The 14,099-nt window shown below is 53.6% G+C and overlaps 1 protein-coding gene across 1 annotated transcript in view; it reads left to right on the top strand.

The window, feature by feature from the left end:
• KIAA0930 (KIAA0930 ortholog) overlaps positions 1-14,099 on the top strand; it is a 33,366-nt gene that overhangs the window by 10,420 nt on the left and 8,847 nt on the right. Inside the window, exon 2 of the mRNA XM_021687460.2 lies at positions 11,067-11,218. Coding sequence (XP_021543135.1) covers positions 11,067-11,218 — 152 coding nt within the window. The remainder of the gene's footprint in view (positions 1-11,066; positions 11,219-14,099) is intronic.

Consider the following 14,099-nt stretch of genomic DNA (forward strand, 5'->3'; position numbering starts at 1 on the left):
GGTCCTGGGATCGAGCCCCGCATCGGGCTCTCTGCTCAGCGGGAAGCTGCTTCTCCCTCCCCCACTCCCCCTGCTTGTGTTCCCTCTCTCGCTGTGTCTCTCTCTGTCAAATAAAGCAATAAAATCTTAAAAAAAAAAATATTTGTGTGGAAAAAAAATACATTTTTGTTACTTTCTGAATAGGTAAACGGGCTGCAGGGCATCAAATTCAAAGGGTATGAGAAGATTCATGGTGACAAAGTCTCCTTTCCCTGTGGCCTCTCGCGGGAGGCTGACACCACGCAGTGGTGGCGTGAAAATTGCTTGTTAACCTGGGCGCCTGCTCAGGGCCCAGCTCCCCGCAGGAGGCTTCGCGTTCCCCCCCGCACCTTCGAACTCCCAGCACCCGGAGAGGTGGATTCCCTTCTAACTACCGTTCTGCAAGTGGGAAACAGGCCTCGAGGGGCTTGGGGCTTGCCTGGCACATGTTGGAACTGCCAGAGCCTGGATGGAACCCAGGGCCCACGCTCCTCCGCGTCCGCACTCCCCCGCCCGTGCTCGGTCCCGCCAGCTGTTGGCTTTAGTAGTGAGATCCTCTGGCGCCATTCTGCTCCTCCTTTGTCCCGATTCCTTTATCCTAGAGACCTTTCCTTCCTGGCACAGGTAGAGCTGTTCTGGTTCTTGCTTGACAACGACAGAGCAGCCCATTCTGCAAGTGATTTCTGATTCCTCTGCTTACTTCCCCATGCACGGGACCATTGCGGTATTTTGCAAACACTGCTGTCATAATTACACAATTTGGAAAAAAACCCTCGGGGGTGGACTTGCCGGGTGGAAGGCGTGAGCATGTGTGGGTCCTGTTGCCTGCCATCTCCGTGGAGATTTTTATCAGCCAGACACGAAGTCCTGATTCTCTACATTCCCTTCCGTCCGGGAGTGTGGCCAGGTGTTCTAATTTTTACAAATCTGAGAGGTGAAAAGGAGAATTTGGTGGTTTTCAAAGAATATCCCTCTCATTGTGTGAAGTTGAGCCTATTTTCATGTTCAGAAAGCTGTTTGTATCTCCGTTTGCTTTCCGTTCTGTCTTATTTTATATGCATTACAGGAAGCTTATTATTTATTAGGGAAATTAGACCTCAGTTAAGACTTCCAGTAGTTTTTCTGGTGCGTTGTTTTTTTTCCTTTGTTTATGATGTGTGTGGGGCTTTTTCCCCATAGACATTTTTTATTTTTATGTAGTTTGATGAATCTTTTCCTTGAAAGCTTTGGTGTTCTACTTAGAAAGGCTTTTTCGTCTCTTGAGAGAATGAAAAAATTCTACCACAGTTTTTTTTTCCCTGTGATTTTACTTTTAACATTAAACGTTTTGATCTTTTGGAATTTATTTTGGCATGAGCAGGGACCCAGCCTTATTCTTTTCCCCTCGCTAGCCAGTTGTCCCGAGGCCAGTGGCTGGAGGCTCGTCTTCATCCTGCTGATTTGAAGTGCCACCTCGATGCAAACGAAATCACAGTGCGTCTTCTGTTTCGGTACTTTCTGTACTCGTCCATGGATCTGTGTGTTTATGCGCAGTACCATCCTGGCTTCATCAGTCACTGAGTTCATGTCACTTACTTGTTCCGTTGGCCAAAATTTATTGCTTCCTCTGGGCCAGACACTATTCTAGGACTTGAGTAGACAGCACTGAACAAAATGATCAAAGTGGAAACGTAGTCATACCTTCACGGAGCTTACATTCTCATGGGGGCATCTCTGTTAAAACGCAGATCAGTTCTAGTAGGACAGGCAAACCATGGCCCCAGGCCAATTCTGGCCGGCTGCCTGTTTTTGTAAAAAACTTGGGTTGGAACCCAGCCATGCTCATTTCTTTACGCATTGCTCGGGGTGATTTTGTAGCTGAGACAGGACCATATGGTCTGCAGAACCTAAAATATTTTCTGTCTGGACCTTTACAGAAGAAGTGTGTTGGCTCCTGTCCTAAGAAAAGGCTGAAAGCAAACAAAGCAAACAGGTAAAACAGAGATGATGTTATGTAGTGACGGGTGCAGGAAGTGGGATGGAATGCTTGGGGTGGGGTTTGCAATTTTAAATGGGGTGGTTTGGGAAGGCCTCGAGGAGAAGGTGGATACTTGTAAAGGGCTGGAGGCAGGTAAGGGGGGTTTTGAGCAGGGAAGTGACAAGAACTGACTGAAGCATGAGGACCAGTTAGGAAGCTGTACCAGTAAGGCAGGTGGGAGATAGGTGTCTTGGCTCTGGGTGGAAGAGTGGTTTGTGGGACGTGGTTGGATTCCAGGTTTGTCTGAAGATAGAATCAATGAAACGATACAGAGATAACCTGCTCGGGGGAAGAAAGCAATGGTAGAAATTAACCAATATGTATATTACCAAATCTGTCCAGGAAAATGATGGAAAAGTTTCTGTTGGAGTCAGCTTCTGGTTGGCGCTATAGGGTCAAGGGGCATTTCTCAGTTTTTTTTTTGTTGTTGTTGTTGTTTTTTCACGTTGGGTGAGTCTCGCTATTTCGGTTGCTAGGATTCTTTGGGTTACAGGTCCCTGCTCCCTCCGGTTCTGTTCTTCTTGCTGGCTGAGGCGAGAGGCATCCCACAGTTTTAGGGGTTTTAGGTCCGTAACAGCAAGGGGTGACAGGAGGGTTTAGCTTTCTGCTGTTTTTTTTTTTTTTAAGATTTTATTTATTTATTTGAGAGAGAGAGAATGAGAGACAGAGAGCATGAGAGGGAGGAGGGTCAGAGGGAGAAGCAGACTCCCTGCCGAGCAGGGAGCCCGATGCGGGACTCCATCCTGGGACTCCAGGATCATGACCTGAGCCACCCAGGCGCCCCTCTGCTGTGGTTTTTTAATACTGATAGGAGCCCTGGCCCCACATCATTCTTTCTGAATTGCCCTGGCTGTTCTCGCTTATTCCGAAACATTCTCTTGGCATTTTCTATTGGCTCATGTTAAATTATCAAATTAGTGGAGTTGCTCCTTCTGTGATTTGAATATTCCTAGCTAAGAAGTCGGCAAACCTTCAGTCATTCAAGTCTTTCTTCTTTTTTTTCTTTTTCTTTTTAAAGATTTTATTTATTTATTTATTTGACAGAGAGAGAGACAGCGAGAGAGGGAACACAAGCAGGGGGAGTGGGAGAGGGAGAAGCAGGCTTCCCGCAGAGCAGGGAGCCCGATGCGGGGCTCGATCCCAGGACCCTGGGATCGTGACCTGAGCCGAAGGCAGACACCCAACGACTGAGCCACCCAGGCACCCCTCTTTTTTTTTTCTTTTTAAAAAATTCTGAACAGAATATTTCTTCCCATTATACCTTCTAACTGGAATATTGGTTTATCTCAAAGCTGTTGGTTCTGGATGTACTGGTGACTTTGAACGTATGACTTCTGTTGTTTTCAGTTGAGTTTTGCATTTTGCAAGTCAGGTATAATGTCATCTGTAAGTAATGTTAATTTTACCTTATCTTCACAATTTCTGTTATTCTTAATATCTTCATTATCTAACCGCAGTGTATCTAGTGCCTTTAGAACAATGTTAATCATAGTGAATTGTGATAATATTAAACTTGTTTCTTTTTCTACTTGAGCTATAGATCATGTTTAAGGAAATACCCTTTATGCTTACTTTATGGAGAATTTTTTTTTTTAATCAAGAAAGGGTATTGAATCTTACTGAATGTTCTCTCAGCATCGTGGAGATGATCATATGTTATTTCTCTTTTGATCTGTAAATATATTGTGAGTATATGAATAGATTTCCTAATATTGGACCATTTTTGTATTCCTGAATTAAATCCTGCTTGGAAATGGGATATACTTTTACTGGATTGCTGGGTTCTTTTTCATATTGTATTTAAGATTTTTATGTTTCTATCCGTGAGTGAGATTAGAACTCACTCATACTTTCTTCATATGTGTGTGTGTATGCATGCTCTATTTTTGGAATCAACATTATGCCTCCTTGTTAAAAAGAATGTGCAAATTTCTTAGGCTCTAAAAATGTGTGAGTAGCATTGGAGCTGTTTCTTGAGGATCTGGTAGAATTGCCCTCTCAAAAACATCTTTTGGCCTACTACTCCAAAGTACCTTTTTTAGAAGTGGTTCTTGGACAGTTTTCTCTACTGTAATACAATGGTCTTCATTTTTAATAGCTATAAACTGGTTTGTTTGTTTTTTTGTTTAAAGTAGGCTCCCAGAATGGAGCCCACCATGGGGCTTGAACTCACAATGCTGAGATCGAGACCTGAGCTGAGATCAAGAGTAAGACGCCTAACCGACTGAGCCACCCCAGCACCCCCGTAAACTGTTTTAATTAAGGCATTATGTACCTTGCTTAATTGTGTGGTTTAATGGTCTTGAAGAAGACTGGGTTGGTTTCAAGGAATGCCTTCCAAAATCTAATTCATGATTTTTCAAAGGTCTGGTTAATGGAAAATAATTTGCTCGAGGCAGGGGAGGCAACTGGATCCTCGTGGCCCCTTTGGAGCTGACAGATACCAGTTTTTCTGATAGAGTCTATCCTCATTATGTGTGGATTCCGTGTTTGCAAATTCATCTGCTTGCTAAAATTTACTTGTAGCCCCCAAATCAGTACTTACAGCACTTTTGAGGTTAATTACAGACATGCACAAAGTGGTGAAAAATTTGAGGAGCTCAGTGGGTGCACAGTCCCCCCGAGGTCAAACAAGGTGACGCTTGGCCTCATATCAGCTCATGTGGTACACAAGTGTCCGTTTGGGGACTATTTAGTGCTTGTATTTTGCATTTTTGTGCACCGTGTTGGTGATTTTGCTGTTTAAAGTGGCCCCAGGCATAATGCTGGAATCTGTCCCAGGCACCAGAGGGCTGCGACCAGCCCTTGTGGAGAAGATAACCAGTTTTAGAATCGTTCAGGCACAAGTTATAGTGCAAACCAACTCTATATGAAATCAGGTGTCACGAAACAAACACACATAAAACAAGGTTATGTGCTGATTGGTTGGTGGAAGTGTGTCCAGAGGCTTTGCAGGAACCTCCCCCTGTATTCCCTTAGGAGCATGGGTGTGGTAGAGCTCATCCTATGTCTTTGGCTACTTTGCAGAACATAACTACCACGAATAATGAGAAGGGGACCATTAGAATGCTGCTGTAGGACCCCAGGCCAGCAGGGAAGGTGGGCCCTCAGGCGTGGAGGTCCGTGGTGGGGCCCAGGTGAGCTGCTCAGCATCAGGGGCTGCCTCTGTCCCACAAGTCTGTCCACTGGATTCAAGGGTCCTGAAAACCTCCTGCCACGGCAGCCGGATGGCAAGGAGACGGTCGGAGAGAGTTGGGGAGGTTAGGGACCTCTCTGCCAGGGTGGCAGCTGCCTGGGCTGTGACCTAGGGCATCTCTTGCTGGGCAGGCCTGGGGAAAGGCCACATCGTGGACAGAGACACGCAGAGCAGCAGTGCAGGATGTCCCCACGAACCCACATGTGGATGGGACTCTACCGTTTACAAAGGACGTTCCTGTCGGCCTCTCACCCGGTCCTCACCATCGATTCTGGGAGGGTGGCAGGTTAGACCCATCTTATGGATGGAGTCACTGAGATTCAGAGACGTTGTGTGGAGTGGCTGCCTGGCTCGTGCAGAGTTGAGTCGGGACCCGAACCCAGGTGTGTCTGACTGCAGATCCAGACGCTGCTCTGTGCCTCCAGGAGCCTGAATTCTCCCCCGGTCTCACCCTTGCCCCTCGCTTTGGACGTGGAGCATCTCTTTCATCAACCTGATGACATGCATCGGACATTGTGCGTTCACAGAAGAGGAGGTATCACTGGCCTGTTACCAATACTGAGAGTCAGAAGGAGGAAAGGGAGGCTATTCCCGGTCAGGCTCAGCAGCCCCTATCACTCTGGCGTGTTTGCTGCTGGTTCCCACGTGGCCCAGGCAGCTGGGTCCGCATGTCTGCGCGTGTCCGCGGCTGAAGCTCTGCTCTTCCCCGAGCATCGGATTGCACACAGCCCGTGGATCCGCCTGTGCTCTTCATAGGCATCCTTCTTGAGGAGGGACGAAGACTTGGCTTAGCAGATGGATCGTAACTCACTAGATTGAATGTCAGCACAGAATGTTATTTTCCTTTTTCCCCTTCCTTATTATCGTTGGGGTTACATTACTGGCTCTCATGTAAAACCATAGGAAAGAGGTTTGTGCACACGCCTTTTATTTTTGTGTTTGTTTTTATTTCTCTTGCATAAAGTAGATTCATAGAAGTAGGAGAATGTCCGTTTACTTTTCTCAAAGGCAAGAGTGGTTTGTTCTCCAGCAATATATGAGCATCCCAGGGCAGCACGCCCTTGCCAGCTTTGGCTCTTAACAACTTTTTATCATTATTAGAGCGTGATTCACGTAAGACAAAGTGGTCCACGTGGCCACTTGGATGAGTTTTGCTGGCTGTATGGACCTGTGAAACCACCAGCACGAGAAACAACGCGTGGGGACAACCACTGATCTGCTTTTTTTTTTTTTTAAGGTTTTATTTATTTATTTGAGAGAGAGAGCGAGAGAGCACAAGCGGGGGAATGGCAGAGGGCGAAGGAGAAGCAGGCTCCTCGCTGAGCAGGGAGCCAGACACAGGGCTCAATCCGAGGACCCCGGGATCATGACCTGAGCCAAAGGCAGATGCTTAACCGACTGAGCCCCCCAGGCGCCCCCGATCTGCTTTTTGTCACTGTGGGCAGAAGCCCTGTATGTAGCCTTCTGTGTCGGCCTTCAGCCGGCTCTGAGATCCACCCGTGGTGTCATGTGGTATCATGTGGCACAGTAGTTTGGTTTTACTGCCAGTAACCCTCCACCGAGGGGCTGTGTCACGTGTCCACTCTCCTGGTTTCCAGTTTGGGGCTATTATGAATAAATCTTCTAGGAATATCTGTGTACCAGTGTTTACAGAGACACTTGCTTCGTTTCTCCCAGGTACGTCCCTAGGAGTGGCTGAATCACCGGCAAATAGATGTTTATAAGAAGCTGCCCATTTTCCGAAGTGGGATTTTTGTAAATACCAAATTTGCCCTTTCCCAAATGACAGCTTGTTGTTTGTAATGAATTTTTGATTACTTGTGAGATTCGTGCTTTCCCACATTTTTGTTAACCAGTTACATTTCCTTTTTGGTATGTTACCCATTTGTTCGGGTTGGTAGGCATTTCCTTTCATCACTTGCTGTGATCTGAGTTCTTTGTATATTACGGACACCTGTTACTTAACCTCACCTTGCTCTCCCCCGATTTTCACGCTACCTCTCATTTCAGGGATGCTTCTCTTGGACAGGAGGGCAGTTTTAGATGTTGAGGAGGGCAGCTCTTGACCTTTGTGATTTCCCGGGTGTCGAGATGGTCTTGCGGGCCTGTTCCACCACAGTGATGCCCACGGCCCCTTCTGGCGCTTGTCCTGGTGGCTCTTTGTCTTGAATGCCTCTTCCGTCTTGCGATGGGCCTTCTTCACCTTGTGTTAGAGGGAGGTGTGTTGGAGTTTGAGTGTCTTCCTGCTGGGCTGGTCATGCCGGAACTGAAATGGTAACGTTCATGAATTCTGTCTGTGCGGCATTCCACAGCGGGCGGCAAGTCTCTAAGCCCCTTGTTGCGTTCGGAGCTCCCTGGCGCTGGGTCTCCTAACTCGCAGGTGCTGGGCGCCCCGTGGCAGCAGGTGCTCTGGGAGGCTGGGTGAGGGTCGGCCCAGGCTGGACACCCGCTCCTCTTCTCTCGCATTGAACCTTCTCAGCTCATGCGGTAGGACCACCCGCCGCCCCATGCAGCTCCCCACGGTCTGACTGTGGAGTCATCGCTTCAGGCCCCGGAGAGCCCGGCGAGGGGGGCTTGCACGTGGAGCGCTTCTTTGGGAGATATTTCTTAAGTCAGGCCCTGTGACTGACAGTAGGTGGCCCAGGCTTCAGGTGGATGACCCTAGCTGGGCCACCTCCCGACTGTGGGCCCCTGGGCAAGTTGCCCCCTCCCTGAGACTGTTCAGTTGGGCTAAGCTGTTTATTTAGCCAGCATTTATGGAGTGCCTGCTTCATGCCCGGCACTTTGCTGGGCTCTGAGGTCTGGTGGTCCCGACTCCTGGGATGCTTTCCTGCTGCAGGGGACAGACAGCAAACTTGAAAACACCAGGGGTGATGAGGTTGTGACAGCAGTAAAACCAGATGATGTGACAGGGAGAACCCAGGGGGCACGTCTAGTATGGGGTCAGGAGAGGTTCCGTGAAGAGGTGACATTGCAGCTTAAGTGGGATGCAGTGAGGAGCTGCCTGGGCTGGGGTCCCAGGGCAGAGGAGTGGAAGCTGAGGAGCAGCAGGGACAAAGCGCCCGAGGGGGTGAGGGCTCAGGTCAGCGTGCCCTGGAGGCCGGTGGCCAGGGACGGAGGGGGGACGGGGCTGTCATGCAGCGTCAGTGAGAACTCTGGGTTTTATTCAGAATTCCATGGGAAGGCTCTAAGGCAGGCAGGGAAAGATGCTTAAATAAAGATCCCATGGCTGTGGTGTGGAGGGTGGGCTGTCGGGGCTGAGGTGGTGCTCGCTCGGGCCAGGGCTGGCAGTGAGGGTGGGGAGAAGGACTTGGCCTCCGGTTGCTGGGAGTTTGGTGGGGAGCGTTTGTGTGGTGGAACTGGCGTGGGCCTGGCACCAGCCTCCTCCGAGATCTTGTTTGGGTGTGGCCCAGATAGGGAGGGCGGCCTTGGAATAAATGCTGGCCGGCAGTGTGGTTCCGGCCCCTGGGGCCTGCAGACTGTCCTCATGACCCGGGGTGGGTGAGCTGTGGAGAAGGTGTTCTTGGCGCTGTCAGGCAGGGAAACGGGACCCTTCGAGTGGCCCCCGCTGGGCACGTAGGCTGATAGAGAGCACGCACGTGCATGTTTTGTACCACATCCAGAACTTCCTCTTGAAACCAGACCCCTCATCCCCCAGCCTGGGAAGCCGTCCCGCCCACGGCGCTCCCTGGGTCCACGGCGCTCCCGGGGTCCACGGTGCTCCCCGGGTCCACGGCGCTCCCGGGGTCCACGGCGCTCCCAGGGCGGGACAGCTGCTCGCCAGGCAGTGGTGGGGAGCATCCGGTTCCTTCATCTCGCCAGGTTGCCGAGCGTAGCGCGGAGCATCTTGCCGGAGCCGGAGTGCGGGGTCAGACACGTCCGAGGGCCTCAGCAGTCTCTAACTCTGTGAACTTGAGAGCGTCCTTGAACCTCTTGAGGGCCGGTCTCTTCTGTGCTGGGGGCAGTGATGACAGCTGAAGGTGATAACCTGCGTGGCGTGTGTGGCCCGGGGCCCACAGGAGGCTATCGTGTCTCGAATCGCAGCTGATGCTCTGCTCATCATCATTGACGCTGACTGGGTGCCCGGCTACTGCAGGGCTACTACCAGGTGACTTCTGTTAGCACAACGAAAGGGATCACCTGCAGAAGACAGCACCCGGCCCCGAGGACAGACACTGGTGGCGACCCTCTGCGTCTCTGTGGCGGGTGGGGAGGTTTGAGCCGTGAGCCCTGCTCATCAAAGCAGAGATGCTTCTGGGGGGCTTCCCGGGACCCGCAGGGAGGGTGCCTTTGCTCACCTTTGCAGGGGATCTGTGGTGGTGTGACGTCCTGCTGTCAGAGCGTGGCAGGAACCTCTAAGCAGTGATGCAGGATGACGCAGACAGGGGGCTTGGTTCCGCCAGGGGCCGACAGGCAGGCCCACTGACCCGGACCTCTGATCGGAAGACCCCTTCTGTTTTCCTCCCCCTGGGAGCCACGCAGGGTGGGGTGGGGGTGTGGGCCACAGGCTGCGGGCGGTGGCCAGGCAGGGGGCACGGGCTGGTTTGGAGTCCGGGTTCTTTGGTCGCTGTGTGGCTGAAATGAACAAAGCCTGGGCTTTCTGCAAGCGACCCCGTCTTCCAAAGCCTGATGGCTGAGCCCCCAGGAGGCGAGTCAGGGGACCTGGCGGGGCCGCTGAACTGCCTGTGATGGCGGGGAGGGGGCCCAGCACCGGCAGGCTCTCAGGTTCCCCATCTCTAAGGCTGGGGATTAGGTCCTTCTGCCGCCAAAGTACGAGGACTAGGTCACAGTGGTAAAGTATTTTCTGGAGAAGAGAGGAAGAAACCAGCAACAATTTCATATTTTGATTATAAGAAATAGCTCCGTCGCGTATCTCGAAACTGCGTCGGATCTGCCCAGATAGGGAGGAAGCCCACGTGGGTTGAGCCTGCTCTGTGCCAGGCCCGGGCTCTGTCTGTGCCGGTTCCCTGCCAGGTGTCGGGCGGTCGACATTCACTGAGGAACCTGGGGACCAGAGAGGCCAGACGGCCTGCCTGCCGTCCCTCAGCAAGCGGCGGAGCAGGAGCAGAAACCCAGGTCTTTCCCACCAGAGCCCGTGGGCTTTTTCTCCTCCTGCGGGAAGGATTACGACAGAGATTTACAGATCCTAAAGAAACAGTATCTGTAATAAAAAAAAAGAGCCCCCCCCCCCCCGCCACCAAGGAAGATCAAGGGAGAACAGATCTGGCTGGCCGATGACAGGCTCCACTACACGCAGGGGTGAGGGAGGGGGTGGGTGCCTTCCCTGCTGTCTGCCGGCGGCCTAGGCTGGCTGGCATGGGCCGCTGTTCCTTTAAGTCCGGTTCTCCGTGGGAATTGCTGCAGCCTGGGGCGAGGGTGGGGGATGCTGGCCGAGGGTGGTGCCCGCCTCTGGAGCTCCCTCCAGAGCCATCTGCTCCCAGCCCAGCCAGCCAGTGACGCTGCCTCTCGCCTCTTGTTAGGGCTTTCCTGCCCCACCAAGCTGCTGATTCATCCACGCTGGAGTTTGCCGGGCTGTGGGGCTGGGGCCCGGGGCTCTCGCTCAGGCTCTCTGGGCGGAGGCATTGGGCCTGGCTCAGGCTCTCTGGGCGGAGGCATTGGGCCTGCTGGGAGGTGTCCTTGAGCCCCTGTCCCCTGGCTAGGAGGGCATGGGGGGGCGGTGAGGGAGCAGGGGGCTCTGGACATCACGGAGCCCCAGCAGACCTCTGACCAGAAATGTAGGTTGGGGGTGGGGAGGAGGGGGAGACAGGGCCTGGCCAAGGTCACATGCAAGGACCAGGTTGACCCATCCTTTCTCACTCCGGCCTCCCTCGGCAGGGTGCTTCAAGGATGACCGCATCGTCTTCTGGACTTGGATGTTCTCTACCTACTTCATGGAGAAATGGGCGCCGCGGCAGGACGACATGCTTTTCTATGTGCGCCGGAAGCTGGCGTACCCGGGCAGCGAGGGCAGCGTGGATGGGAGGAAGGTGAGCAGCCCCCTCCGGCCCCAGCCAAGCGTCCTTGTGGGGTCTGCCCTCAGCCGCCCAGGTGGGCTTCCCTGCAGACCTCAAGCAGGTCATCAGGGGCAAACACTGTTCACTGAGCACCTACTGGGTGCCAGGAGCCGTGTGGAGACGGTCACAGGTGCCAGCTGGTTGGGGGGGGGCCGTATACGTTACTACTGATCTTCACCAGGGCCCTGAAAGGCAGTGATGACATCACTGTTGTCCCTTTGAGGAGACAGGTTCAGAGGCGAGGTGGTTTGGCCAGCATACTATTAAGTAAATCAACGGAAGAGCAAAGCCTCGAGCCCAGAGTCCAGGGTCCTCCCTGGGCAGGGGCACGGAGATGATGAGGAGGCCCGGCAGTTCCGAGCCCCCACCATGCAGCAGGCACGGTGCTGAGCTCTTTCCTTCTCGAACCTGTTGTGTCCTCCCCGCAACTCAGCAGGGCAGGTGGGGAGACCAGGGTCTCAGGGATAAAGTGACTGAGCTGAGGTGTTTCGTCCACTGAGTTTAGGTGTGTGGAGGAGTTAATAAAACAGCCTTTGCCTGTTCCCTTCTGTTTTTCAGAAACGCTACTAGTTTGTAAAATGTGTAAGCAACCTGTATGCCAAACAGGGGAATGCACTGTTTGCCTTTAATCACAAAAATGGGAGGGCTATGGAGGCAGGTATGGAACTCACAGCCACCTTGGCTCCAAGTCCAGTGCCCTCTGACCCCTGGGCCACGGCTTGTGAGCTTGCCTGTGTGTCAAGTGCATGGAGCCCTTTCCCTGCTGTGTGCCTGTTCTTGGAGCTGGTCACATACAGCCTAGGTGTCCTGCACATGGACAGGCCTGGTGCCTGCTGCAAAGGAGACACAGTGACTTGCATGTTGGCAGCCAGAGAGCTGGTCTGCCGTGGGCTCAGGGTGAGTCTGGTGCTGTCACAGGACAGGGTTCGGTGTTGGACAGGTTGAGTCCTAGGCGCCTGTGGGCCATCCAGACGGTGATGTCCTCCAGTGGCGGATCTCCTGTGGGTTGAAACTCAGCAGAGAGGCCAGGGACAGAGGCAGAGGTCTAGGACCAGTGGCTCCAAGATGGTACCTGGGGCCATGGGAATTTGTGGGAAGAGGAGGGAGGCTTGGAGGTGTGACAGTCACAGAGGCCTAGGACAGAGGTCTGAGTTAGCCTGACCCTGGAGGGACCAGCAGGAGACTGAGCGGCTGGCCAGATGGGGTGCCAGGAGGAGAGGGCATGACCAGTGGGGACGCGGGACCTGAGGAGCCAAGTCCAGCAGGATGAGAAGGGGGATGGGCCGTTGGACCTGTGACCAGAGGCTGGGAAGGCGTGGGCAGAGCAGCCTCAGTGGTGGGCAGGGACCCAGGCTGTACTCAGCGTGGGCAGGGGGTGCCCTCTGGGAGGGATGAAGAGAGGGCCCCAGTGGGTAGAATTGGGGGTGGGGGGAGCAGGTATTGGTGGAGAGATCCATGAGCTGAGCACCTCGGGAGCCTGGCCCAGAGCTCCTCAGTCCCTGCTCACCATGCCCGCCTTGTCTAGGGGTGCAGCTGAGAGACCAGCTTTTCCAGCTTTGTCTCCCCCGATTTGCCCTGTGACTCCGCGGCTCAGCCTGTTCTGGGAAGGGGGCTGGGCAGATGCTCAGTGAGGTTAAGGTCCTCTCATTGTGCACACCTGGGAGGCAAGATGTGTGGGATGGTGTGACCACATGAGTCTCCTGGCAGAGGGCGGTGAGCACCTAGGGAGCCTCACTGCCAGGGACGCCCACTGTGGGCATGCTGTCCTCTCTCAGCTTGGCCCTGGGGCATGGGCTTCTACCGCCAGGGCTCACCTGCAGAACTGGAACGGGGAGCTTTCTGCCCAAGGGCAAGCAGCGAGGGGGCAGCCGGGTGTGGCCTCTGCCCTGCAGCCTGCACCACTGGCCTGTGGCATCTGCTGCAGACTTTGGGTTTTGTTTGTTGGGGTTTTGGGGGGTTTGTTTGTTTGTTTGTTTGTTTGCAAAATCTTGATCTTCTCCCAAAGGCAGCCTGCTGAGACCAGAGGCTCTAATAAGGATCTGAGATAGCTGGACCTTGAATTTTGGTGCCGGGAGAGGCCCCAGCTCTGGTTAGGGATGATTTTCTTAGCCCAGCCCACCTGGAATTCTCCAGGAGGCAGGAGAAGGGAGGGGCCAGGTGAAGAGGTAGGAAGAAAAGTTCCCCGGATCCAGAACTGAGGAGTTTGGAGCAGGAGTCCTGGGACCATGTGCAAACTTCCTGGAAGGTTTGGGGGTGTTGAGGTCAGCCCGGGGAGCCTGAGTACACAGGGGCATGTGGCAATCCAGCTGTTGACTTGCTAGAATGTTCCATCGAACACTGCAGTGAGCTGTAGGCAGATGCCCCTCCCCCCAGCACTGGGAGCCCAGGAATGACTCAGACCTGGCCCTGTCCTCAGGGAGCAGACAGCATCGTGAGTGATCACAGAGCAGTCAGTGCTGCGGTAGTGAGAGAACGGGGGACAGCCGGGAGCCCACACAGACAAAGCTGTGACATCGGGCCTCAGTGTTGTAGGACAGAGAGAGGGGTCCACGGCGGCCTAAGGACATTCCCACTGGAGGGACCAGCCTAGGAGGTGTTGGGGGGGGGTGGGGGGGCGCCAGGCACACACGTGACCCGGCACCTACAAAAGGGGACCGTGTGGTGTCTGTAGTGTTTGAAGGGCAGGGGGTGGGCAGTGATGTGGGGAGACCCTGCAGGCCTGAAGGGTGCAGGGTGAGCAGGGAGGGACAAATGGGGAGACCGGACAGCCGGTCCCCAGCAGCCTCTCTGCCCCCACCACTCAAAAGAACAGAAAGCAAGGAGCGCCCCGGGCAGGCGCCTGCGCACCGCGGGC

Source organism: Neomonachus schauinslandi, chromosome 5 (genome assembly GCF_002201575.2).
Source record: "Neomonachus schauinslandi chromosome 5, ASM220157v2, whole genome shotgun sequence".
Taxonomy (NCBI): Eukaryota; Metazoa; Chordata; class Mammalia; order Carnivora; family Phocidae; genus Neomonachus; species Neomonachus schauinslandi.